The 26,615-nt window shown below is 39.5% G+C and overlaps 1 protein-coding gene across 1 annotated transcript in view; it reads right to left on the reverse strand.

Annotated features, from left to right (window-relative positions):
• MAN1A1 (mannosidase alpha class 1A member 1) overlaps nt 1-23,412 on the reverse strand; it is a 156,355-nt gene extending 132,943 nt beyond the window's left edge. The window contains exon 1 of the mRNA XM_033100521.1: nt 21,983-23,412. Coding sequence (XP_032956412.1) covers nt 21,983-23,383 — 1,401 coding nt within the window. The 5' untranslated portion in view covers nt 23,384-23,412. The remainder of the gene's footprint in view (nt 1-21,982) is intronic.
• Nucleotides 23,413-26,615: the final 3,203 nt, after the last annotated feature.

Genomic DNA, 26,615 nt, shown 5'->3' on the forward strand with positions numbered 1-26,615 from the left:
AAAATTTCCTATTGTTATTCATTCTTGAAAAACACAAAAATATAGAAAAATGTACATCTGCTTTCGTAAAATTCCTTTCTGAAACACTGCGCTCGTGGCGTAAAGTCGAATACCTCAGTCAGCGGCACGGAAACATCGTTCGACTCTAGATGAACTGCACAGCAAACACGTTAAAATAGAGAGCTACGCCGGGATCATCCAGGTGGAGCCAATCTAGTCACCTGACCTCTTAAAAGCAGAGAATGTTCTTTAGCTGGAGGCAGCAGAGATGCAGCAAAAGAGAAAGTCAGATTCAGTGAGCAGCACTTAACGTGGCACCGCCAGTTTGAAAAGGGAGGGGCCATGGGAACTTGAACATAAGGCAGCTGAGGGGCTCCTGGCTCATAGCCAGCAGTGAAATGGGACCTCAGCCCTACAGCTGCAAGGAACTAAATTTTGCCAACAACCTGAATGAATCTCTAAGTGGATTCTCCTCCAGGTAAGACACAGGCCTGCCGACACCTTGATTTTAGCTTTAGGAGACCGGTGGAGAGAAACCAAACAAGCCCCCTCAGACTCTGACCTAGGGAACTGTGAGACATTAATTTGTAGCGTTTCAAGCTGCTATCTTCATGATAATTTGTTACAGCAGCGACAGAAAACTAACACGGCACCCAACATGCTTGAGACAAGGGCAGTGACTTGCCCACTGACACGCCATGAATTAGCAAGTGACAGACGGGGTTTAGAAATCTGGCCTTTCAACCCCCAGACGATTTCCCTAAATAATTAAAATCTGCATCACAGTGGAAGTAAATCATTTTGCATCCATTCACTCACTGGCTCCTAACAACCACTGAAAGGTAGGCATTATCATCCCTTTTACAGATAAGAAAGACTCAAAGTCACTGTGTACTTACAAAGGGTCGGACTGTTAATAAGTGACAAAGCCATGAGCTCTTTCATCTCTTTGCCTTTGGATATGCTGCCTTTAACAGTAAAAATGCAATAAGTATATATTATAGAGGATTAAACAAAGCAAGCAATAAAAGCACAGAAAGACAAATGCTTTTCTGCTGAAGGGGAATAGGAACAGGTAAGAATTGTGTAACTGATAAGATTTAAGTTGGATCTTGATTGACAAGTATTCAAAAGATGAATGCTAAGACCTGATTTTTTGGACATACAGAATCAAATTCTGGTGTATGTGTGTGTTTGTGTTTGTGTGTTTTAGTTAATGACCATTAAAGCGTTTGGACTTCATCACATTATGAAGCAGCAATATGACAGGCTGTTAAATAGTGAACATCTCAGGGCAGGTAGGCTTGGTTCATGAACTGATATTTTGCAGACATGTTTGTATCATAGTTAATGGAACAATATGAAAATGCTAATGTTGGTGAACTGTCATTTCAAGAAAGCAGAACTTTCTCTAGTGAATATACAGCAGAATCCCGGGCAATCTGCCTCTAACAAGTAGTTCTACAACAGAGAAACTTCCAATAAGATACATGTAGCGAGGTGCAGCAGAGATAGTGGGAGACCTCTGCAACCAGCCAGCCCTCTCCTCTCTAACACTCAGGGAGCTCTGTACCATGGCTATAGCGGTACTAAAAATCAGTACTCCTTCCCTTGGCCGTAGCTGATTTGACACCTAACTACAACTTGGTCAGATTCTCCATTCTGGGAATTTGGAATTGAGCCTCCGGGATGGGATGCTTTCTAGAACCTCTATGAGTACTTAAACTCATTGGCCATGTAAAGTGGAGGACTCATTCCTAGGGAGCTTGTTTGTGGAGGAAAGAATAAAGCAGGTATGTCTACAGAAGTAAGATTAGCTCAGGATAGGAAACTGGAGGAATAGCAGTCTTGGTTCCAGGTGCCGTGCAGATTCATAGTTCCAGGCTCTGTGAGGTCTTGCTGTGCTGCTTGACCTGGATCCATGAGACACCCCCCTCTTATCTTCATAATAAATATTCCTCCCCACTTTCTTTAACCTAAGTCGAGTGAATTTATTTTCTTAAAAACAAATGATCCTTGTATCAGATTTTCGAAACGAGCACTGGAGACCATGTGTCTTCTGTCTAGTCCAAATTTAGGAAAACCCCAAGATTAGGTCAATCTACTTGTCTGCCTTCTCCAAATATATCAGAGTGGCTGAATCCTGCCAAAGAAAAATCACACGAGTGAGCAGATGGGGCCGTCACAAATCCACAGCTGCCAACCCCAACTGTGTGCTCAGCCGTGTCCAGCAAGCGGCCAGTTCTTTTACTCAACCTTCCCATTGCTCCCGTCATCCTGTAGCTACCACCCTAACTCGCACGTCCCATCCACTGGGGCCTTCTGCAAAGAGTTGTCTCTGTACTTCCTTACCTCCACCGCACTACGGCTTCCACCAGAATAGACCACTGACTGCTCCAGCAGGGGGTAACTTCTCTCTGCTTGTTACCAAATCCAAAGGCCAATTCTCATTCCTTCTTTTGCCTTTCAGCAGCATTTGACACTACTGAGACTCACCCCTTAAAACATTAAAAATCCAAAAATGCTCCCAGGTGCCACACTCTGCTAGTTTTCTTCTGTGCTTCTGATGGCTCCTTGTCTGTTGTCTCTTACTCTGTGCGTCCCTTAAATGTTGATATTCTTCAGGCTTTAGGTGTTGCCTCTTCTAATAGGACACTCTATCCCTGAGGGAGTTAATTTACTTCTATGGCTAGATGGTCTTAAGACTGGTATCTCTAGTTTAGACCTCTCTTTGTGGTGCTTATTGTATTTTTCCAACTGTGTCTGAAAGACTCTCTCCACTTGGACATTCTTCTCATCTAATGCAAAACACCCCAAATTAAACCTATCTCACCTCTCCACGCCTCTCTTTCACCTGAGTCACTACCATCACCCAACCCCTTGTACAAACCAAGAACCCAAGAATCTTCTGTAACTCCATTTCCTCCCTCTTTCTCCATGTAAGTGCTCACAAGGTTCTGAAAATGTTATTTAAAAAATATCTCAAGGATCTTTATGAATCTGCAGGCCATCATCACCTCTCACCTGAATTACTGCAGAACCTTTGATCATATGTCCCTGACTCCAGTCTTCTCCGAAAATGCAAATTTGATATAACTTTCCCAACCTAAAACGCTCCCATGGCTCCCAATGACCTCAAAGTCTAAACACCTCATAAGACTCATTCTCTGATTTACTTCTCCAGCCCATTTCTTACCACTCTTCGCAGCCACACTTCCCTGGTTTGTTCTCTAGCTTACTCTCAGAGCCTTCACACAGACCACTCCCTATTCCTGGACCCCTTTTCATCCTGCCCTTCAACTGGCTCACTCCTACTCCTCTTTAGGTTACTCTAATATTTAACTACTTTTAGAGAGTATTCCTGACTCCCCCAAATCTGAGCTATCTGTCCCTAACATATTCTTCCACTGCACCCTGCATTTCACCTACTAAAGCAATTATCACACTGGCTTTACATTTTTTTTCATTTACCTATTTTTTTGAGGTAATACTGCTTAATAACATACAAATTTAATTTATCGCATTATAATTTGGTATCTGTATGCTCACCACCAAAAATCTAGTTTCTATTCGTTACCATATATAGTCGATACTCTTTACCTGCTTTGCCCCCCACCCCGATCCCCCTTACCCTTTGGTAACCACCACTCTGTTGTCTGTATCTATGAGATTGTTTTTGTTTTGTTTTTCTTCATTTGTGACTTTTTTGTTTTATATGCCACATTTTGCAACAACCTGGATGGATCTTGAGGGTATTACGCTAAATGAAGTACGTCAGCTGGAAAAGGACAAAAACCTATGACTTCACACTGGCTTTTTACTCTTTATCCCTTTGAATTCCAGAATGGCAGTGGTTATATCTGTCTTGCTTACTGTTTGTTTCTCCAGTGCTTTGCTCAGGGTGATACTCCTAAGTATTTCTGGAAGGAGTATTGTTGGAAATGTTTCTTAATTTGATTTATTAAAGGAAAATAATATTAAGATTATTTTTTAAAACGAATGATTACTGTATTGTTCCATTTGCATATACTTTAGAAAGAGTTATACTACCTGGTGTATTGTTGCTTAGGACCAGCTAAATATGCTTTTGTTGTCACTTCTGTATAAAACCTCAGTGTGTCAAGTCAGTAACAATGTATTACTTTGACTCACAGAATCTTTTTTGGTAATAGTCCTCATTATGAATTTAAAATTCACCTTTCATTTGAATTAACATGGTCACTCTTTATAGAATATCTCACTTAAGAATTAAATAATGGCAAGATTATTTATTCTAAAATTTAAGAGCTTTACTGGCCCCGGGAGTAGAGGAAGAAAAGGAAGCAAATTTAGACTTTCTTTCAGAGACTATCTTCTTTCTCTTCATTTTCATTAAACAACTTTCCAGAACTTCCAATTACTTTTATTAATGTTTGAAGGTAATTATTCTAGATAATTATTCTAGATACTTTTATTAATGTTTGAAGGTAATTATTCTAGATAATTATATATACACACAGTCATGTACATATTTTGTTTATACATATCATTAAGGTGTACACATACATTAATACTCAGTAATAAACATGTGCTTAATGTTGAACACAGTATTACTATTAAGAAAAGCTTTTCCAAACAAACTGATGATAGGTTTTACTTCAGAATTACGTTTAAAAACATCCCAGCACGTTTGCCACAAGCTGAGATGGAAACAGAGTCACCCTCACGCCCCTGCTTCCCTCCTATTTCCCAGGCAGAGGAGTGACTCTCAGAAGTCCCTTTCTTTCACCAAGATGTCTAAGGTCCTCAAGGGTGCCGAGGCAGGGGATTGGGGGTGGGGGGCTGAGGGGCATTCATGGGGAGTGAGTGAATTGGGAGGAAGATGTACGCCAAAGCCAAGGTCAAATCCCAGGTGAGGCACGCAGAAGCTCTATAACCCTCGGCAATTGGCTTGACGCTTCCCAGCCTCAATTTCCTACGTATAAAATGGGGAAACAATATTGAATTCACAGCGCTGTTTTGAGAATTAAATAAGATTACGTATAGAAAGTGGTTCGCATGGTGCCTAATAAGAAGTAAACACAACAAATGGTATGAGGCAATCATTTTCATACTCTTCACCACTCTAGAATTAAAATAGAAGATAAAGGATGCAAAATCTATGCAAAGATGAGATTGAAAACATCTAGTTATTGGTTGCTTTAATTATATTTAGATCAAGCTACACAGTAAATCACTTAAGGAGACTGTTCTCAGAACAAGAAGAATAACATGCATTCTTTTGGGAGAAAGAATATTTTAGAGTATAGCTGAGAAGCTGTATGTTTTATTAAATGTGTGGTCTTAACTGCTACTTCTATTTTAAACCTAAAGAAAGAGAAAAAATTATCAGGCATTGTGATTGTTGTTGTTATCCATAAACCAAATATACCTGCAAATTAATAGCTAACGTTTAAGAGTCAACTAAGAAATAAAAATGTTATTTTAAATAATAAGGCAAAATTCTGTTTAAAAAAAAAGCTAACTGCGGGACTTGTTATATAATGATGGAAAACTCTGGGGTGCATTCTATACAACAGACACTCTCTTTTATGTCCACCAATGTGTTCTGTGCCCCTGGGGTTTGTGAAGACAGGATATATTACGGAGTAAAGTACAAGAGCAGTGATCTCACGTAGAGGTGGAGGAAGAACCTTTCCTCCCTGCCAGTTTGGTCTACCATCTTCAGATTAGCTCCTGAAAGTGCTACCTGCAAAAATCTCTCAGTGTTTTGGAAAACCCTAGCCAACACTATGGTGATGCATGAGATTTCAATTTAATCAAAGGCATTCCTTCCTGAGATGTCTTTCTAGCAATTCCACTGAGAGCCAAAAGCCCACAAATATGCTAACCAATCATGTAACGACAGTTTTCTCCCTCAGGAATTCTAAAACGTAGCATCGAATGCCCAGCCGGTCAGGGAAAAGGTGATTTGTCAGAGCAAATATCTAGAATTCACCTCTCAAGTTTCCAGGAAGCAAGAGTGCTGCTCAGTCCCTGCCAACCACAGTTACTTCTGATTATTAACTAATCTGACTAGTAATCTGACATGTGTAATACATATAATCCCACTTCTGCTACTCTTCTGCTCTCTACCTTTGTGTCTTTAGCATCACCTCTCTCTGAGAGAAAACACAAAAGGATGGAAGATGATTAACAGAATGGGTAAAAGAGCATGACAGAAAAAGACAAATTAAGCCACTTTAAAACAGCTAAAACTAATAGCTGATTACCTGTGGCATATTTGGCTATAAAATCCGAAACCTCAACTACCACATGGAAGTCAAAGGAGAGCATTTAGGTCAAATCTTTTAATTCTCGCGAATACATACATCCAGAGCAGTTTTTGTAATGAGGAATCTACAACTGGTTAACTCAGACCTGGTATTATAGTTTGTCAAACTTCTTCCTACTCCCCAAAAAAGTTCCATTTAATGCCTAAATTCTAGTGCCTTTACCATAAGAAAACCTAGAGTGTAATTCTCTAGATCACAGGTGGGTGGAGAACTACAACCACAGAAGCAAACACACTGAATCCTAGACTGACAGGCATTTTCTAATGGCACTACAATAAAGAAGCATTAAGAAAGAACTAGATGAACAGCACCTCCCTTCCCCACGCCCCTGAAGGCAACCTCTGTATCTCAGTTCATCATGGAATAGGATTCTTGGAATATATATCTTAGAAGAGGACTCTTTCCTATTTATAAAATTACAGTCTGTTTTCAATCAATTTTAGAAACATTTGACAAGGCATGGGAAATACAAATTATCCTTTGATATTAACTTTTCCTATTTTCCTTACCACCAAGCAGATTTAAAATTATAAGGTTGAATACAATAGATGGTGGTGGGGGGGATTAAATAAAAAAGATAGAAAAAGAGGAGACTAAAACATACTGGTGGCCAGGAAAGCATACCTTCGTCTCTCTGTATTAATCAGTTTTTTATTAAATAAATCCTACTTTGAATCTATCATGAAATAACTTAAAAAATAAAAATAGAATTATAGATCAAAAGCTTTCTATTATTTTAGGTTGAATCACATTAAGACGAAATTTAGCCAAAATAGTTTTCAGGAAGTCTTCAAGAATATTGCAATAAAAGGGAGTAAACTTTTAGAACATTAGCTGGTGTTCTGTTTCCAAATCTAATCCTCCAGGCATAAACTACAAAGTTAATAAAGAGCAGATTAAAACCAACCAAGAACAAATTATTAATTCTGTTTTCCATTTCACTCTTCAATTCTTGTTTTAAATGCATTAGGAATCTCTGTGGCCATCGTAGTTACAGCCGCAGCAGCTCTAATATTCAATGGATCTTATCACAAAGGGTGTAGACATTTCCTAAATGAAAGCACTATATGACTAATTATTGAGCTAAATTTATACCCGCAGCTATCTCTGAATGAAACATTTTCAGCTCACAAAATATTTCTTTCTATGCCCTTAAGATATTTCTCCAGATTTCATTCTCCTCTGCTTACCCTCCCTCCCCCATCCACCAAATCTGAGCATTTGAGTGACAGCAGTAAGGAAGCCAGAGGTAACTGGACACTGATGAATGGACACCCTCTCCCTGGTTTTCCTAAGGATGAGCATCACTTCTTTGAGATAACAACTGAAACAAGGCAAAAGAATGCTTACTTTCCTGCCACAGGAAGTAGGGATTTTGGCAACAACTAAGGATGGTGGTAGCAGCAACAAAAACTATCCGTTCACACAGCAATACTGCAGCCAAAATTTTTTCTTTCCTGGAAATGCCTTCTCAAATCCAGTTACTTATCAACAACCCTTTTTCTTAAGAAAACTGCAAGCTTACTGTTTCAGCCAATCCCTAGTTGCTAATAAGTAAATACTGATTATTGGATAATGCTACATGCCAGGCATTGTGCGGAGTCAGTCACATACATTTTCTACTTTAATTCTTACAACAACTCTACAAAAGAGAATTATTAGCTCCATTTCACAGATGTGGAAAGAGAGGCTCAGAAGGAATTTCCATTCTGCTGCATTGCCTCACAGTCTGACTAGAATTTTTGTGATATACTTAAATTGTTTCTCATTTTGATTATACGAGGTCTGACAATTAAGTTCGCGAACTTGTTGCAATGATGTTGCTTTTTTTGATATCAGAGGGATTATTCATTATGAATTTGTACCAAATGGACAGTTAACCAAATTTACTATTTGGAAGTGCTGAAAAGGCTGCGTGAAAAAGTGAGATGACCTGAACTTTTTGCCAACAATACATGGCTCTTGCATCACGACAAAGCACCAGCTCACACGGCACTGTCTGTGAGGGAGTTTTTAGCCAGTAAACAAATAACTGTATTGGAACACCCTCCCTACTCACCTGATCTGGCCCCCAATGACTCTTTCTATACCTGAAGATAAAGGAATATTGAAAGGAAGACATTTTGATGACATTCAGGACATCAAAGGTAATACAATGCCAGCTCTGATGGCCATTCCAGGAAAAGAGTTCTAAAATTGCTTTGAAGGATGGATTAGGCGCTGGTGTCTGTGCATAGCTTCCCAAGGGAAGTACTTTGAAGGTAACCATAGTGATATTCAGCAATGAGGTATGTAGCACTTTTTCTAGGATGAGTACGCAAACTTAATTGTCCTACCTTGTATTTAAGACAAACTGCCTTCCATTTTTAAATTCTGGGCCATGAACCTGTGGGTTCGAAAAAGTGTCTCCACACTTACAGGATCTAGTTGGAAGATAGCATATACCCATGAAATTAGCAAAACACACACAGGCCAAGGATAGAAATAAATGCCACTGGGATTTGGAGAAGAGAGAGATCAGTAAAGGTTGGGAATGAGAAAGCTCCATGGAGGACGTGGAGTTTGAGCAAGTAAGAAGATACTGTATTTGAGAGGCATAAAGTAAACAAGGCAAAGTCTTAAAATATGTGTGTTTTGGAGACAGTAACTATGCGAGTTAGCTAAAGCACAGAGTCCCTCCTAATTCAAGAGACGTAACTCAAGAAACAAAGTGAGGCAGATTTGTAGAAGACTGCGGCTGTCAGCCAAAGAAGTTGGGACTTCATTTGAGAGCCATGTTTTTCAAACTTTAGTCATTGTACCAGTAGCATCTGTATCACCCATGAACATGTTAAAAATGCAAATTCTGTGGTCCACACAAACCTAATGAATCAGAAAATTTGGGAGCTGAGACCAGCAATGATTTTTTGAATCGCTCGCTACTCTTTAGGAAATGGAGGCTCTATATTGATAAAACCGGGCAACAGAAGAGAAGTGATATTTTAAGATTAATCTAATAATTATCTGCAGAATGAGTTGGAAAAGGGACTATTTACAAATTCATAAAATTCATAGAGCCTGGACCATACAATTATTTATTTGAGAAAGTCCTTTTCAGAAGATACAATATTAAATAAATTAGGAAAAAGAAGACCAAAGTTCTTTCTCAAAATATCATACCATCTTATAGGGAAAATGTTTTATTAAATTATAATTTCTCTTGTGGAAAATAACGCCTAACCTATAACTTTTCATTTCAGTGTAGTACTGTAAGTATTACTTACAAAAACACCATTGTCCCTCAAAACTTTCTGCTGGGATAAGGGAAAAAAAACAACAAATTCAACCTTTAATTAGGTATATCATGTGTAAAACTGAAATATAAAAAGACAACTCTTATTAAATGTAGTCCACAATGGTAGATAAAAATAGACAGAAATGAAGGAGGAGTTTACCTAAATTAAAATCACATACAGTAGTCCCCTTATCCATGGTGGATATGTTCCAAGATCCACAGTGGATGGATCCCTTAAACTTCAGATATTACCAAACCCTATATAGTATACTGTTTTTCCTACACATATGTACCTATGATAAAGTTTAATTTATAAATTAATCACGGTAAGAGATTAACAACAATAACTAATAATAAAATAGAACAATTAGAACAATATGCTGTAATGAAAGTTATGTGAATGTGGTCTCTCAAAGTATCTTACTGTACTGTACTCACCCTTCTTGTGATGATACGAGATGATAAAATACCTATGTGATGAGATGAAGTGAGGTGAATGACAGAGACACGGTGACGAAGAAGCATTGGGCTACTACTTGCCTTCTGATAAGGGTTACTTGAACACAAGCACCCTGATTGGGGGAAAGTCAATCTGATAACCCAGTTGGCTACTTGGTGGCTAATGGGTGGGGAGCATGTACATGTGTGGAGACGCTGGACAAAGGGAAAATTCACAGCCCATTCGGGATGGCGTGAGATTTCATCCTGCTACTCAGAACAGCGTGTAATTTAAAACTTGCGAATTGTTTATTTCTGATATTTTCCATTTAATATTTTCGGACTGTGGTTGACCGCAGGTAACTGAAACCATGGAAAGCAAAACCACAGATAAGGATGGAAATATACAGCAGACAAGCTTCTAAACGAAACAGAACTTTTATATTCAAGTAAGTGTAGACCTTCGACGGAAATCTCACAAGTATCCACATTTGTTTCAGTGCTGTTGCATCTGCTCAAAAGATTTTTTGTGAACCCCCTTCACAGTCAGTTTACAAGTCATATAAGAAAATGAACACAGTTTTGCATTTTATAAATCATTCTGAAAACAACTTTAAAACTGGAAAATGTGTGTCCTACATGGATTACTCTTTTTATTCACTAGCTCTGGCTCTGAATCGCTTTTGACTGTTCTAAAAAAATCAAGTCTCCCTTCAAAAGACAAGGTCTTGGAGCCCATGAGGATAGGTGAAAGGGGCTCTAAAAATGAGAGGACACCACTTTTGGATTTTGTGATTATATGTGTAAAGGTGGGAGAATGTCATACGTAACCTGAGTAACACCTCTTGGTATGTTTGTTTTAAAAAGGACATTCATTCAACAAATATTTACTGGGTCATATCATGGGCAAGGCCAGCTTATCTGGTGGATGAATAAGGAAGAAGCTCTTTCTCCTGCTCTCAACATGGTAGTCCTGGAACAGATTCACGGCTATAAAGAGCCAATGTCATGGAGATTCTGTACTCTTGGAGTAGGAAAAACAGAAGTACTACCTTTGTTACAGTTTTATCTTAGTACACTTAGTTAATCATGATTTTTATTCATCCTAACTGCTAAAGCAGCTTTCACCGGTGTTTAATAAATCATCTTCATTTTTTATGTCCTCAAATTGGCTCCCCCCCTTTCATTAAGCTGCTGAGTTCTTTATCATGCAGTCAGAGATAAGTAACCCCTAGGTGGATTAAATAATAAAGATTAACAAAGCTGCTTAACATGAGTGAATGTACACAAATTATTAACATATGCCATTTATAAAATATGCTTTTTACTACATAAAGTTCCTTTTACACTCAATAAGAATGCCTTATAAAATTGCTGACTTGCGCTAATAACTCCTGAAAACACAATATGAACTGTTGAGGCATTTCTATTCATTCATTCATTATGAGACGAAAACATGTAGTTGACATTATAACATTCTACAATGATAGTTGACTACAAAAATAACATGTCACAGAGAACAGCATCCTAAATGTTCTAAAATTACTGTCATTTCAAACCACAATTTATAAAAATAATATAGTATATTTATGTCAATTATTATTCACCATGTTAATGCAGTCTCAAAAACAAATTTAAACCCTTCTGGTGTTTGGCAGACTTTTGTGAACTAACAAGGTCAGAATATAAATAAATTTTGAAATGTGCAGCTCTTCACTATCTTAAAAAAGCAGGACTAAAAACACATTATTACAAGGAATCAGCAAAAAATAAAAAGCTCAAACTTCATAAACAAACCATGTTTTTCTTCTAAAATACAATACTTTAGATGAAATGCATATTTATCCTATTTAAAACACTAAAGGCCTCTAACGTACGAAAGAAGTAAACATAAAGATGCCCCCTTCAAACATAAAGATGCACACAGTTATTGCCATGAAGTCTTATGAACAATTTCCTTTCGGTTAATTTTTCTCCTTTAAAAATTCAGCTTTGTAAGACTTGCCATTTTCTGGCATCACTAAAATCACTTCTGAAATTCTATTTAAACTATTTTTAATCGTCAACTATGATCTTAAAATATTAAAGACACCATCCTGATGAATTCGGAGAGAAAGCTCTCTCCCTGCTTCTCCAGATCTCAAAGATGCCATACACCTGATGCAAAAGCCCAACTATAACTTAACAGTGAAGATGAGCCAATGGAAGCTAGCTGGGTCTCAGCTGAGGTAAAGCAAGCTGTTCCAAGGTGCTTGGTCAGTAACCCCCTTTATCCATGGTTTCCATTACCCATGGTTAACCATGGTTCAAAAATATTAAATGGAAAATTCCAGAAATAAACTATTCATAAGTTTTAAATTGTGTGCTGTTCTTAGTAGCATGATAAAATGTCTCACCTGCTCAGACCCAGGGTAGCCAGGTGGCTGTATTCGCTCTCCAACCCCACGCTCTGTGTTATTAGATCAACTGTTTCAAACTGTTTCCTATCACAGTGCTTGTATTCAAATAACACTTATTTTATTTACTAATGGACCCAAAGCACAAGAGTAGTGATGCTGGCAATTCATATATGCCAAAGAGAAGCTGTGAAGTTCTTCCATTAAGTTAAAAGGTATGTATGTATAGTAAAAAACAAAGTATATATAGGGTTTGGTACTTATGTGTGGTTTCAGACATCCACTGGGGGTCTTGGAACGTATCCTCCGTGGATAAGGGGTGAATACTATGCTCCTATTAATAAAGAGTACTTTTTATTCTTGATGTCAACCCAAGGAAGTGAGTTTTTGTAAATAAAATACTCTCTATTGCCTTTCAGGACTTTGCCTCCTTTGAGATTCCATGTCCCGCTAGCCAGCTTGTTAGATCCACCTTCTCTGATGCCCCACTTCACAGGCCTCCAAGTTCTGCCTTCTTCCCAGTCCTGCTCCTTTAAAAACTTCCCCCTTCTATACAACTCACAATGATTAAATGTAGCTAGTCATCCAACACAGTAGAAAATGCTGAAAGGCAAATTAAATATACAAGATACTGTTTCATCACCTATGGAATTAATAAAGATTCAATAGACTACATTTGTTGTGGGAGGTGGAAGTATACATACATAGTTTTTGAAAAGTAACCCCTCAAAATGTTCTATGATCCTTTGACACATTCATTTCCCCTTTTAGGAACGTAAGGGGAAATTCTACTTATGGGGATGGGGGCAATGAAAAATGAGATGAAAAGTTAATGAACTTAAGGTGTTTATCACAGCATTTTTTATAAAAACACAAACCTGGAAATTAATTGTTCAGATCCAAGGAAATGGTGAAATAAACTATGAGGCTTCTTTTCATATAGTATGCTATCATACAATGGCACTTTAAAAGAAAATGAAAAAACATACAGGGTGGTCACAAATGTGGAAAGAAATAGACTGTATGTTGGAGTGGGAAGTAGTGTTGACAATACTTGTAACTGAGTGATAGAAGTATGAAGAATATTTTTTTATTTTTTCTACTCCTTTTTACTTTCAAAATGTTCTTTCTTAAGCAAGCATTAATTTATAATGAAATAACGCAATGAAAGATACTTGCTTCTTCTACAAAGCTATTCTCACTCTTGCTAAGACAAATCTCAAAATATAACAATTTCTGCTGGGCAACTTTAGTGATGTACTTTGAACAGCATCCTTTCAGAAGCAATACATCCATGAAAGGGAGGCACTGATGGTTAATTTTAGGCAGTTGGGAATGAGATTTTGAGACTGAGAACACACTCTGGTGCTGCCTTAATCATTCCACAGGTCTGTCCTTTTACATTATACCCTGACAGACAGAGATACAGTGAGGAAACACACTCTTTTGTAGTTCCAGCATATAATCTTATGAAAGAGAAACTAAGGTCAGACAGTCATGCCCAAACATCAGCTCAGGAAAGCGGGACATCACCACGAGAATGGGCCACGAGCCCTGGCCTTCTCTCTTTTGACCCTTTTGTCCCTTAGAAGAATCAAGTGTTCTTCATAGGACTTAAAAAGACCATTCGATGAAAAAGGATTTGGCAGATAAGGAGATTCCAGCAACTGCTCTTGGCCTCTGGATGGCCTGAATTCACGTCTCAACCACAGTCCTTCACAGGCTGTGTTCATCAATTATTGCCACACCCTTTCTCAGAAACTATTACTGGCCACGGCAAACAGGCATCCCCCACCAGTGTCACAACTCAGATAGCTTTAGTGTGTAGTGTGCTGTTATTAAACCACCCCTGCAGAACTCGGCATCCTTCATCAGGTTTTGTCCCCTCACTTCAAGGCCTGTCCCATACCGAGCACCCTCACGCTAATAACTGGAGGCAGAACAATCTAATGGAAGGCCCACATATAAACACATGAAAAAGTGCAAATGAACGTTAACAGAATGTGGCCTGAGTGTCATTCATTGTATGAAAGGAGGCAGAGCAAGAATGATCAGAAAGTAGTGGAGCAAAGCAGGGACTGAGTAGGCTTTTGGTAAGCGTAAGAGCCAGGGAGACAAATGGACTGACAGGAAAAAGGAAGTGAGGGCGGCCTTCTAGTTATAAAAGTTAAGTAAATACAAAGGCTATGTGGGCTTTTTAATTTTATTATCTCTGTTCTGGATTAACTGAGGGACTGCGGGGCTCTAAAGCACCTAAAGCAACTGTCAGAGTCTTCATGACAGAAAAGAGGGTTACAACTTTTAAATGCTCTTTACACCTTAATCTCATTAGGTTTTCTTTCAGGTACCTAATGATCACAGAAGTCTTTATCAGGACTCAGTGGGAGGTGGGCAGTGCTGCTGCATCCTTCACAGCAAAGGAATTAGCCAGTATTGCTTTCTCAGGCAACACTTTACCCAGCAAAGACGTTTCATCTCCTGTAAGGATGGTCTTGGTGGGGCTTCTCTTTGCTGGCCTGCCACTCAGGGATGGGGAGGAGGAGGAGGGAGGGCCAGGCCAGCCAGCCTTCAAAGCATAAGTTCTCATTAGAGTCAAGATATCACAGGCTTAGCAAGGTCTGGGCACGAAGAGGCAGTTCCCATCTCTGTCCTTAGTGCACTGGGGAAATCTCAGGAAGTCACACCCCAGGGCCCTGTTTCTCATATGTAAAATGAGTACTGGGCTTCAGGATCTTTGAGGTCCTTCTTGGCCTAAAACCCTAATAAATCTAACTCCAAAGCTCTCAAAGAAGGCCAAAATCTTTGAGTTACACAGTACAACTGATTTATATGGATTTTGACTACCAGGTGATAGACTGAGCTCTGCTTATAAAATTGATCATAATTATATAAGTTTTTGCTAAGTCTAAAACCATCTTCTCACATTTCTCCAAAGACAGGACAGGTTTAAATGAACTTTACTCAATCTCTGTATTTGGGGGAATGATTTCAATGAGTAAGGAGGTAACTCAAGAACTGTGATTATTCTGAAAGCTAGTACATCAGTAACAAGCACATTTGACTGTGAGAGAGACAGATTCTTTAACACGTGTTTTGAAGGACAGAAGCTGAAGACGTATATAAAGACACCAAAAGTTTCTTTTGGAATTGGGCAGAAATCTGAGAAGATCAGAGTTGACAGTAGTACGATGAAAATGCAGCTGTCTGGAAAGATCATCCTGATGAACTGGAAACGTATCTCTATAAGAATCAAACTTATTTGAACTGTTTTGGATAACTTTTTGAAACTTCATCACCCACTTCCTTGGTTTATACGAAAGTTTAATCTTGGCTTGATGGTTTCATCTAGTGACTAATAACAGTAATAACAGCAAATGGTATTTATCATATACTCACTGCATGCCTGATACCATTTAAGTGCTTTGTGTGGACCATCACATTTAAGCCTTCTGACCCAAACAAGTGGGTACTATTATTACTCCTGTTTTACAAATGAGAAAACTGAAGCTCTGAAAGATGAAAAAACTTAAGGTCACAAAGCTAGTAAATGGAAGACGCCAAATTCAGACATAGGTCATCTGACTCCAGAACCAACCCTTTTCACCACCACATTGTTAAAAATAGATGGAGCAGGGAAAGGGCATCCAGAGAATCTCCAGGACCTACACGGGTGAAGATAACAGTGTGCTCTCCCCACCGACAGAGGGGTGGAGAGATGGGCGGAAAAGGTGAAGGGGATTAAGAAGTACAAACTGCCAGTTATAGAATAAGCCAAGGGGATATAAAATATAGCCTAGAGGATACAGTGAATAATATCATGATAATTATGTGTGGTGACAGATGTGTATTAGACTTATCATGGTGATCACTTCGTAAGGTTTATAAGTGTCTAACCACTGTTGTACACCTGAGACTAATAAAATGTATGTCAACCGTAATTGAAAAATAAATTAACAATGAAAAAGCATGTACATGTATAGTTTGTAAGAGCCCCCACATTGTCACAACCCTTTTCTCCAAGCCACCTCTCCTCCCTTCTTTTCTTCCTTCATTTTTTTCCTCACCTCTCACTATAAAGAATGTCCAACTGAATAATTGCAAATGCCTCTGCTGCCTGCAGAGATGTTTATAAAGAGAAAAATAAAAGGTCATATCAAACTTTCTCTGGGCAGCTTTAAAAAGAAGAAATTTCCTAAATCATGCCACTAGTAAGATTTAAAAAAAAATTCCTATAGTTAATGTAACTTAATAGGTCAAATTTATAATTCTGCAGAATTATACTGTGTGTGTTTTGTACTCATTCTACATTAGGGTCTGCAAATAATTAATATGGACAATCAATTTATATACTTCTTTGGCATTTTATTTAGGAGGCAAGCCATGTCAGGATGGTGAACAACACTCACCAAGGATTGAACTTCCATTCTCAACTCAACTCTGCCACTAACTGGCAATGTGATTTCCAGAACACTCTTTGTGCTTCAGTGGCCTCTACTGTAAAATGAACAGGCTGAAATAACTGTAATTGTACCCATCCAGATACAATAATTTATGACTTAGAGTATATGCTTACTTTGAAAATTTTCAAGTAACAATTTATGACTTAGAGTATATGTTTACTTTCAAAAATTAATTTTTAAAAGTAAACATATGGCATGTTGTTGATAACAGAAAAAATAATTTGCAGTTTATGTAAAGGACCTTTAAAGAGACTTAAGAATGAGGGGTCAGCGGGGAGTTTAGAGGTAGTTCAATAAACAAGGCACTAGGCTAAGAACACTGAGGGAAAAATCAAGACTTAGTTTCCCCAAAGAAAGAATCTCTTCTTTAAACTATCAAATACTGGTTTCCCCTTTATCATTTTTGTCTACTTATGGGAAAGACATTTCATACTATCTCTGGAGCCCACAGGGTGGCTGCTCCTATTTTGACCAATCAGAACTCATCTTTGATAAACACATACATTTTTATGATTTTGTAGGTTATAAAGCACTTCAAAGGCTACAGGTTCTCTACTGGGCAAGGGAATATAAGCAGGCTGCAGCACAGTTCTGACCTAACCACGTATATGCATAACCTGTTTTATTGCATTTCACTCTATTGCTATTTACAGATATTGCATTTATTTTTTACAAATTGAAGGTAAGACCCTCTACCAGCAAAAAGACTACAACTCGCTTTATTGTGGAGGTCTGGAACTGACACTGCAACACCGCCGAGGCATGCCTGCATGCTTAGTCCTCATCACTCGCAAAGAACTGTCTTATTCCTCCTCCCCTGTGACCTTGAGACACGGGCTTTAAACTCTTTAATACAGAATTTGTACTACCATAAATTATGAAATAATTCAATACAAATATGTAAGTTCTCCACTGAATTACAACAAATTCAGGTCTTATACTCGGCCCTTTTTAGACATGTGAAATGCTAGGATAAATTTCTCACGATGGTTTAGTTTATTAGCTCACCTAATACAGATGCATTGACTCAAAACTGCATTTTTTTTTTACAGACGCATTGATGCAAAAGTGCATTTTTTTAACCTCTTTTCATACCCTTAATTAGGTTCTAAGTCATAAATGCAGCTCCTTTATGTGAATCTTAAGTTACCTAATAAGGGGAAGACAGAATACTTCTCTCAGACAAATTATCAATAGCTTATAGAAAATTACACTGAATATCATTGATTATCCATTAATAATCTTTTCTTGCATTCATATATTAATGTTCAAGAGTCAGCATCTACTTCAGTACTTACACTATTGAAATCTTAATTTATTCATCTACTTGTTAAAGAGAGACACCTTTACAAACAGTCCATGACCTACCTGATCTGAGGAAGGTCCTAAGAGTGGGGAAATCTTGCATTTGCCCACGTTCAGTGGGTATGTGTCAAGAAAGGTGAGCAGAACAGGCAAGGTAATAACCCAAGGGTATCCAAGCTCCTTTAGGTCTTCAAATTGTGGTTTTTATTATTTTGCAACTATTTTCCACACCTGAACTATGCATACAAATAAATTGGACAGTTTCAAAATAAAAGTATTTTGTTTTAATCTGTCAAGGTAGATTCTTCTTACATCTGATCTTTAATAAAAGGGTTAATTGTCAATAGTTAACATAAATTACAGACTCAAGAACAACCTAACGCTAGTGTAAGGCATAAAAATATATTTTAGCTATTAGTCATCAACATGAAAATTTTCTTTAAACTTATGATTATCTAAATAAGTCTGGGATAAAGAACTAAAGCCTGTTTTGAGAAACCTAGAGAAGCCAACAGTGATTCCATGATTCCACAACTACCCAGTCTAAAGCCTTACCTGATAGACTCAAAGCTGGCTGTCCGACCCCACCTCCACCCCATTTAGGTTGGTGGGAACTTCAGTCTGAGAAGGGAGGATTCCTCTCTGACAATTTGACTGTCTTCAGCCCCTATTACTCAGGGAGTCCCATAATTCCAGAAAATGAAAAAAAAATAAGATTAGGGTGCTAATCCTAAAGGAGGACAGTGTAAGTCTTTTGTGTAGGCAAAATAATAATAATAATAATAATAATAATAATAATAATAATAAAAAATTCTAATTTTAAGAAAGGGTTGGGGTCAAAGGGGAATGGACAATTTTTCTAAAAATTCCATGGTGCTATTTTAACTTCTATGCTTCATTATTCTAACATTCCTTTGTAAGGCTAAGAAAAACTTGAGTACAATTTTTAAAAGATCAAACTCATAAAAATATGTACTACATATGTATTATAAATTTCAGGAAAATTCCAGACTTTATTTACAGATTTCATGGAAGGGGGACTTAATTTCAATTTTAAGTTCTACATCAAGATTTACCATTCATCAAGTAAGTACTGAAAAGCAGGTAATGTCTTTTATTATGAAGGGGGCTAGGCAACGTCCTATTTAAAATTACAGACTGTCTCCCCTAGGCCCAAATTTGTTAAAAATTTACCACAGTACCAGCAAAACAACTGTGTTGGCAGTGTAAAAATAGTATTCGCTATCTTTAAACCAAAGTTACAAAAGAAAAGTTTGGCTCTTCTTACTGTCCAAGCTCCCAACGTGTTAGACTTGCCTATATCTTCTAAATTTTAACTACAGAGCTATTAGTACATTCAGGGGTGATAAAGAACCTAAGTATATAAAAACAACTAGAAAATATAGGAACAATAAAGATCAAAACTAAGGCATGATCCATTGGTCCATGGTGGTGCCTGAAACTGAATCTAAATGTTTCAAGTCCAGGGATTATCCTACTGAAGTGGGCAACCACTCCTTCCTCTCTAAAAAGAAACATTTACAGTCCAGTTTTAGAATCACATAAATTACCTTTTCTTTCTTTTGGTTTACAAAGAAACATATCTGTCTGAACTAATCTGATGAAAAACCAAAATCCACTTCTTCCCATAAGCCTCTGACTGAATACTGAAGCTAATTGTGTCTGCTTTTTGGGGAGGTGAGGGGGGAGGTTCTTACACCACATGGAATTTTAAAGACCACATTTGGTTCCACTACTTTATGTAAGACTGGGCAATTTCAAAATATCTAGATGCTAAGATGTTAGCACCACACAGACACAGAAGGCTACATAAATTTCCTTTACATGGCTAATTAAGACCTTTCCATTTAGCAACACATATAACATGGATCTAATAGGAGCCGATACCCATACTATCAATACGCTGTCCTGAATTGACTGCTACTGTCCCACTACTTCAGTTCTAAAGGCACTTTTAATCACTACTGGTCAGTACCAATAGCTTTTTAATAACCATTCATCTTTAGTATTTAAAATAATTTCCTTGGACAACAGTGAGCTGCACTAACTGGCAGTCATAGGAATTTAGGGGCATGATCTATGTGAATGACACAGCTTCAAACTTAAGGAAAATATAAGCAGATACAGACTTGGATGTAATTTACCTATGGGTTTTGATTGTATATATTTATAGCAGGCTGGGAGGTGAAGATGGGAGGGAGACAGTTGGTAAGAACTAGAGCTTTTATCCATCTTCCTGGTTTGATAGCCCTGACAGAATTCCATGGTGAAGGGCAACTGCTAGACAGAAGTTGTCAGAGATAGTAAAATCCATTCCCTCGAGTCTGAGAGGCTTCTATGCCTGAGAAAGGGTCTCAGAGCAGACAGGCTGATGGGATGTGGAAGGAACTATCTGCATAGGAGGGATGGAGGCATTCTAGAATATCTAGGATCAACTGAAATGGACTCAAATCCATTTAACTTGCCCAATTACAGCTTAACCAAATTCATCTTATAGTAAAGTCACAAATCCTATGACAAAAGGGCTGCTTCTATTCTCTAGTCACTCAAGCTAAATATTTCTTCACCACCTCAAAATTCTGTTTACTGTCTGAAAATGAGGGAATCAGGAAGCTCCTTCTCCTGATTCCCTACCCAATGTCAAAACCCAAAATGTATTTTCACAGAGACTGCGAAATTTTTAAAAATGACAAAAGTATCGCTTCCATTCATAATGTATTTTAGAAATCTGAATCAAGATTTGGGATGAAATGTTTTTAATATGGTTTCTACAGCTCTTGGACTGTATAAAAATCATGTTGGCATACTTTCACATAGAAGAGTAGCTGTGGAAGGAAGCATGTCCAGAGAGCCTGGTGATAGGTAACTGGAAGGAAGTTATAGGCTTCAAGTGATGACTCCGGCACTGACTGGTTCTGGAGCTCTAGGCCCTTCAACTTTCATCTTTAAAATGACAGTTGGAAATTATTTTAAGGTCTTCAGCTTGAAGCCAGTCATGAACTAACCACATGTTACAAGTTCTAACTGAAAATTACAAGAAAGAAATTACAAAAGACTTATCAAAGTCCATGTTTGTCCTAGATTAAGTTTGTCGGCATTATGTCATCACTGTGGAAGCAAACCTGTTGCATCACATGAAATACTTTTTTTCTGACTACACTAGAAATACAGGAGGCAGTAGACTGGCTTTTTCAATTTTTCATTTTGTTTTTAAGTAAACACTGTGCCCCTTATGATAGCAAGTTCTCAAGTTTCACCTTTATAGTCTGTAAGTACACACAGGATGCCACTTGGCAGAATGGGGCCACATGTCTGAACGCTGGGGTGTGCTGGCTTGCAGTTAGAATCTTTTTATTATGCACGATTGATGCTTTGCGTTTACATTCAAGATTGATTTCAAAGCCATGTCCAAGTCTTATCTGAGGCTGTTTGGGACCTTCACTGTCACTGTTCTCAGGAACAATTAAACGTGTATCAACCAGTGAAAGAGGAAGTTTGCACACTACGTGCCCATGTATTTCACGCCTACCTCGTGTGGCTTACGTTCACCCACACATGCAAGTTAGAAGCAACGGGATTCAACCTCAGATGGTAATTGGCTACATCTGTTATGATAGTGAAAAAAGGAAAACGAAAGAGCCTTTGACACTGCACCTGGTGTAGGTGCAGTGTCCCCCTACATTGTAATATTACAATCTTAAGAGTTTCAAAGATTTATCGTTTCTCCCTGAAAACAACGGCGGTGGGGAGGGATTTCTACCATGGTGCACTCACCTCTTTGATCTTTGCCCTCTTCTCTCGGATGGCTGCGTCCGCAGGCTCCTGGCCAACCGCTCCGATGGGGGACACGAAATCCACCGGGGGGAGCCCCCTGAACATCGCCTTGTCACGCAGCTGATCCTGGGCCACCTTTTCCTTCTCCAGCAGTATGTCTCTTTGGATCTCCTCTGGCAGCTTCTGTAGGGTCTCCTTGGCTTCCCTGAGAGCCCGCTCGTGGTTTTCTCGGATTCTGGCCAAGTTGTCTTCCAGGGCGGCGGCGGGGTCTCCGGGTGCTTCCTCATCACCTCGCCGGGCTCGCCCTTCTGCCGAGTCCTCGGCGCGCCCCCCGGGCCCGGGCTTGTGGTCGGCGGCCGACTGCAGGGCGGGGCTGGAGTGGAACAGGACCCCGCTGAGCAGCTTGGAGGAGTCAGGCAGGAAGAAGATCGCTCCGAAGCAGAGCGTGATGAAGGCGCTGAACACTAGCAGCAACACGAACTTCTCCGTCAGGCGGAAGGCAGCGGGGCCCGACCCTTTCCTGCCACCGCCTCCACTGCTGCCGAGACCCCCGCCCAGGCCGCCGCCCGCAGGGCTGCTGAAGAGCGGCAATAGGCCCCCCACCGGCATCGCTCCCGCAGCTGCGGTTGCCCGGCTGCCCGCTGTCCAGTGGCCCTGCGCCGCGCCGCTCAGCAGCCAAACTTCGCCGCCGCCCGGCGTCAGCGGTTGCGGGGCTGAGTCCTGCGCATCCAGGCCGCCCAAACCCCTCGGCTGGGCTGCAGGTATCCCCTGGGGAAACAGCTCCCCGCTGGGTCTTCCTGCAGCGGCTCCTTTGGCAAACAAGTACGCACGACAGACCGCTGGATGCAGCCCCTGCGGGGAGAGAAACAGTAAAGCGCAGTATTTACGATGATGGTGATAAAGTTTCCAGCGGGTCAACTCTCTCCGACGGCCGTGCAAGCCGCTAGGACAGCTCCCTCTGCGCGGAGACGGGAGTCCGACTCCGGGCAACGCCCTCGGAGTCCACTCTTTAAACTTGGGGTGAAGTTTTCGGGTCCCAGGGGGCGGGGTGTCCCGTGCACACCTGGAACAGGGCCGCGTGCGGGCACCTCCTGGAGAGGGCAGCGCACCTCGCGGCAGGAGGGGCGCAATGTGGGTAGGGGGCTCGTCAACTTCGCCCACTCCCCATCTCGGAGCTAGACTAGCTGTCTCTGTCACCCAGGCAGCGGTGAGTGTGCAGCGTGGCAGCCCCGCAGCCTGGTGCGCGGCTCGGCTGGGCGAGCGCGCCGACCCGCGGGCGAGTGGGAGTGAGCAAGATGATAGCGCGGTGCCCTCCGCCGCGGCCCCGCGAGCACTAACACCACTGCCGGTCTTTGAACGGTCGGAAACGGGGGCGGTGACGCGTCCGGAGAATGATGGCATGGCCGGGCCAATCCAGCGCTGCTCAGGGTCCCTCGGGGGCGGAGCCGAGGCGGGGAGGTTGCCGCGCGGGGCGGGGAGTTTACGGGAAGCGCTGCCTCGAGGGGGCCCCGCGGAGGGCGGGAAGGTCGTTGGTCCCGGAGGCGCGAGCGAGGCTGGCGGAGTGGTAGCGGGGAGGGCTGTCAGAACCTAGCGGAGTCCCAGGGCGCGAGGCAGCGGGCGGGGTTCGTGGTCGGGGAGTTAATCCTGCGCTGGCTTCTGGCCCGGGTGCCCGCAGGAGGGTGGTTGTGCTTGAGTTGCTGAGGAGGCGCCTGAGCTGACGCTGGACCTGCCGTTGCCCACTCGACCCGTGCGGGACCAAGTGGGGCTTGCCCCGAGGGGGTCCCGAGAAGGGCAGGGTCTCCAAGAGAATCACCGGACACTGGTGATTCATTCGGAAGCGTGTCTTCAATAATTACCCTCTTTTTGCCCAAGGCAAGGATTCCCGGGTGCCCCGCAGCCAGTTAAACCAAAAGTCCCTAGGTGAGAAGCTGTGATCCGGGTAGCTTTTGAGCTCTCTGGTCTAACACCCTAAGTCTGTTAGTTTTATGGTTGGTTGCTTAGGGTTGTTCCTGTGCATCCTCTCCCCCTTTAAAAAAAAAAAAATGTGTGCCTCCTCCACCCACTCCCACTTTCAAAATTCATTTACCTCATAGAAGTTGTTCACATTTTCCATTTAAAGAAGACAGTTTTATGTCGCCAGAGTTTCAAGTAATAAATTTGAACATTGTGTTGAAATTAAGTCTTGGATTTGACTACTTCCATAGAAGTGAGGACTTGGTCCAATAGAGATTGTTTTCCAGACAGTCTTACAATTTTCCGAAATGTGTTTGTAATTCCCGTGCACATAATTACTCTGCAAATAAAAGGTTATCAGAGAGGAAAAAGTTGACTGACTTCCTATTTCTGAAACCAAGTTTGTAGCAGGCTTATCCTTTCTCTCACCCTTCTCTGGAAACATGATTTTAGGTCTAATTCTGCTTGTTGTCTTGAAACAAAGGAAACAGCTGGCACCTTTCAGGAAGGTGTGCACAACACAGTTGCTTTCAGGTGTTAGACTATATGAGACAATATAAATCAAAAATCCTTATGACAGTTTTTATATAAGTATTCATCTTAACCATCATTATATGTTGTATGTTTGTTTTGTGTAAAATGAGTCATACATCCAAAGTTTCTGTTGATAGGAAATTGTTGTTTCATTAAAGCTGATATTATGGCTTGGTTATTTTGATAACTGCTATGAAATTCTATGCCCAGAAGAGTGCAGCATATCCAAGCAGGGTAACAAAGTTTAGAAGGACCGAAAAAGAAAACAATGATTTTTTTTTTTTAAATAATGAAATGGTAATTTTTGTTTCAAAGTTGTGGATAGACTGAAAAGTTTGAATCACTGTGAAATACTATTGTTTCCAACAACATCCTTAAAGTTTAGTTACCTCACGGGTAGACAGGTAACAGATAATAATGATAGGGTTAATTATACTAAAAGCCAATCTCATGATCATCTTTTTTGGAATGATTTATTATTTTAACTATTATGTTTTAAGAATGGAATTATTTCTTATACCCACAAAAATATTTAGAAACTTTGACTTAAAATTGATATTACTAAGTATTCCAGAAAAGCATTAAAATCTACTTTTAAGTGTGTGTTAAAATGGTGAGCTTGAGATTCTTAATCTGGCTCTTAGACTATAAACAGTGTGAATATCCATGACATCTTTAGGTCCTCAAGTTTCTCCCAAATATTAAAGAGGTATAATGCATTCTATTATTATGATACTATCATATCTTGAACAGTAACCAACAAGAAATGAAACTATCAAGCACCTAAAAGTATCATCCATTTTACATTCTTAATACTAAAATCCACATATATCTCTATCAAGAAATGAATTTCAATATTCTTAAAAGTAAGTAGCCATTATAAAGAATTTAGTGTACTTACATCATCCTAGAACTAATTTCTTTTATTCCATAGGTGCTCATAGGGTAGAATAAATTCCTATAAGAAAGAAAACGTAAATTTGTGAAACTTTTCAATTAACTAATAGGCTATATATAATGTGCCATTAAGTACATTTTATTAAGTGCATGTAGTTTCATCATTTCCTTCTCTTTGAAAAAAGTTTTAAATTAACATAATGGTGGGAATGTAAAACAGTACAGCTGCTTTGGAAAAGAGTCTGGCAGTTCTTTAAAAGGGTAAATATAAATTTACCACATGACCCAGAAATTCCAGCCCACGGTATATACCCAAGAGAAATGAAAATGTTTGTGTACATAAAAGTCTGTACGTTACTGTTTATAACAGCATTGTTCATAATAGCCAAAGGAGGAAACAGTTCATTAACTGATCAGATATGGGACAGCCATACAATGGAATATGATTCAGCAAAAAAAAAAAAAGGAACAAAGTATTGACACATACTACATACAACATGGATGAACCTTGAAAACTTTATGTTCAGTTAAAGATGCCAGTCACACAAGACCGCATATGGTATGGTGCCATTTATAAAAATGTCTAGAATAGGTAAATCCATAGGGACAGAAAGGAGATTAGTGATCCTTTTGGTCTGGAGTCCTGGGAGAATGGAGGGTCACCATTAAAAGACACAAGGTTTCTTTTTGGGGGTGATGAAAATGTTCTAAAATTGATTGTGGTCATAGTCTGTGAACATACTAAAAACTATTGAATTATACACTCTAAACTGGTGATTTTTATGGAATAAATTATATTTGAATAAAGCTACAAAAAGAATGTTTTCCTTTCAAAACTGCTTTATAAGAATCTTTCTCAAGAGCCATGGAATACCTTAAGCAAAAAAAGATAAAAAATAACAAGATGAAGTTGACATTACAATAAATAGTATTATTAAATATTTAAGTCTGGAAAGTAGTAAGTAGAGAGTATAGTCAAGAAAAATTTTCAGAAACAGATGAAAAATGCTATAATTTCTCAGCTTGAGAAATACATATTTTTACTGAGTAGTCAAACCAAAAGAATGTTTTTAAGTTATGAATCACTCTATACTCTACACTCTTTCTTATTAAGTAAGATGTAGACAAGTAATATCATTCAGTTTTTTGATGTGGGAAAAATTTATATTAAATTAACTGTACTTCAAAGCTCTATAGTGACCAAAATGTTTCCAGGAGAAGTTAACTTAACTTGCAAAGTAGGCAGCTT

Source organism: Rhinolophus ferrumequinum, chromosome 3 (genome assembly GCF_004115265.2).
Source record: "Rhinolophus ferrumequinum isolate MPI-CBG mRhiFer1 chromosome 3, mRhiFer1_v1.p, whole genome shotgun sequence".
Lineage (NCBI taxonomy): Eukaryota > Metazoa > Chordata > Mammalia > Chiroptera > Rhinolophidae > Rhinolophus > Rhinolophus ferrumequinum.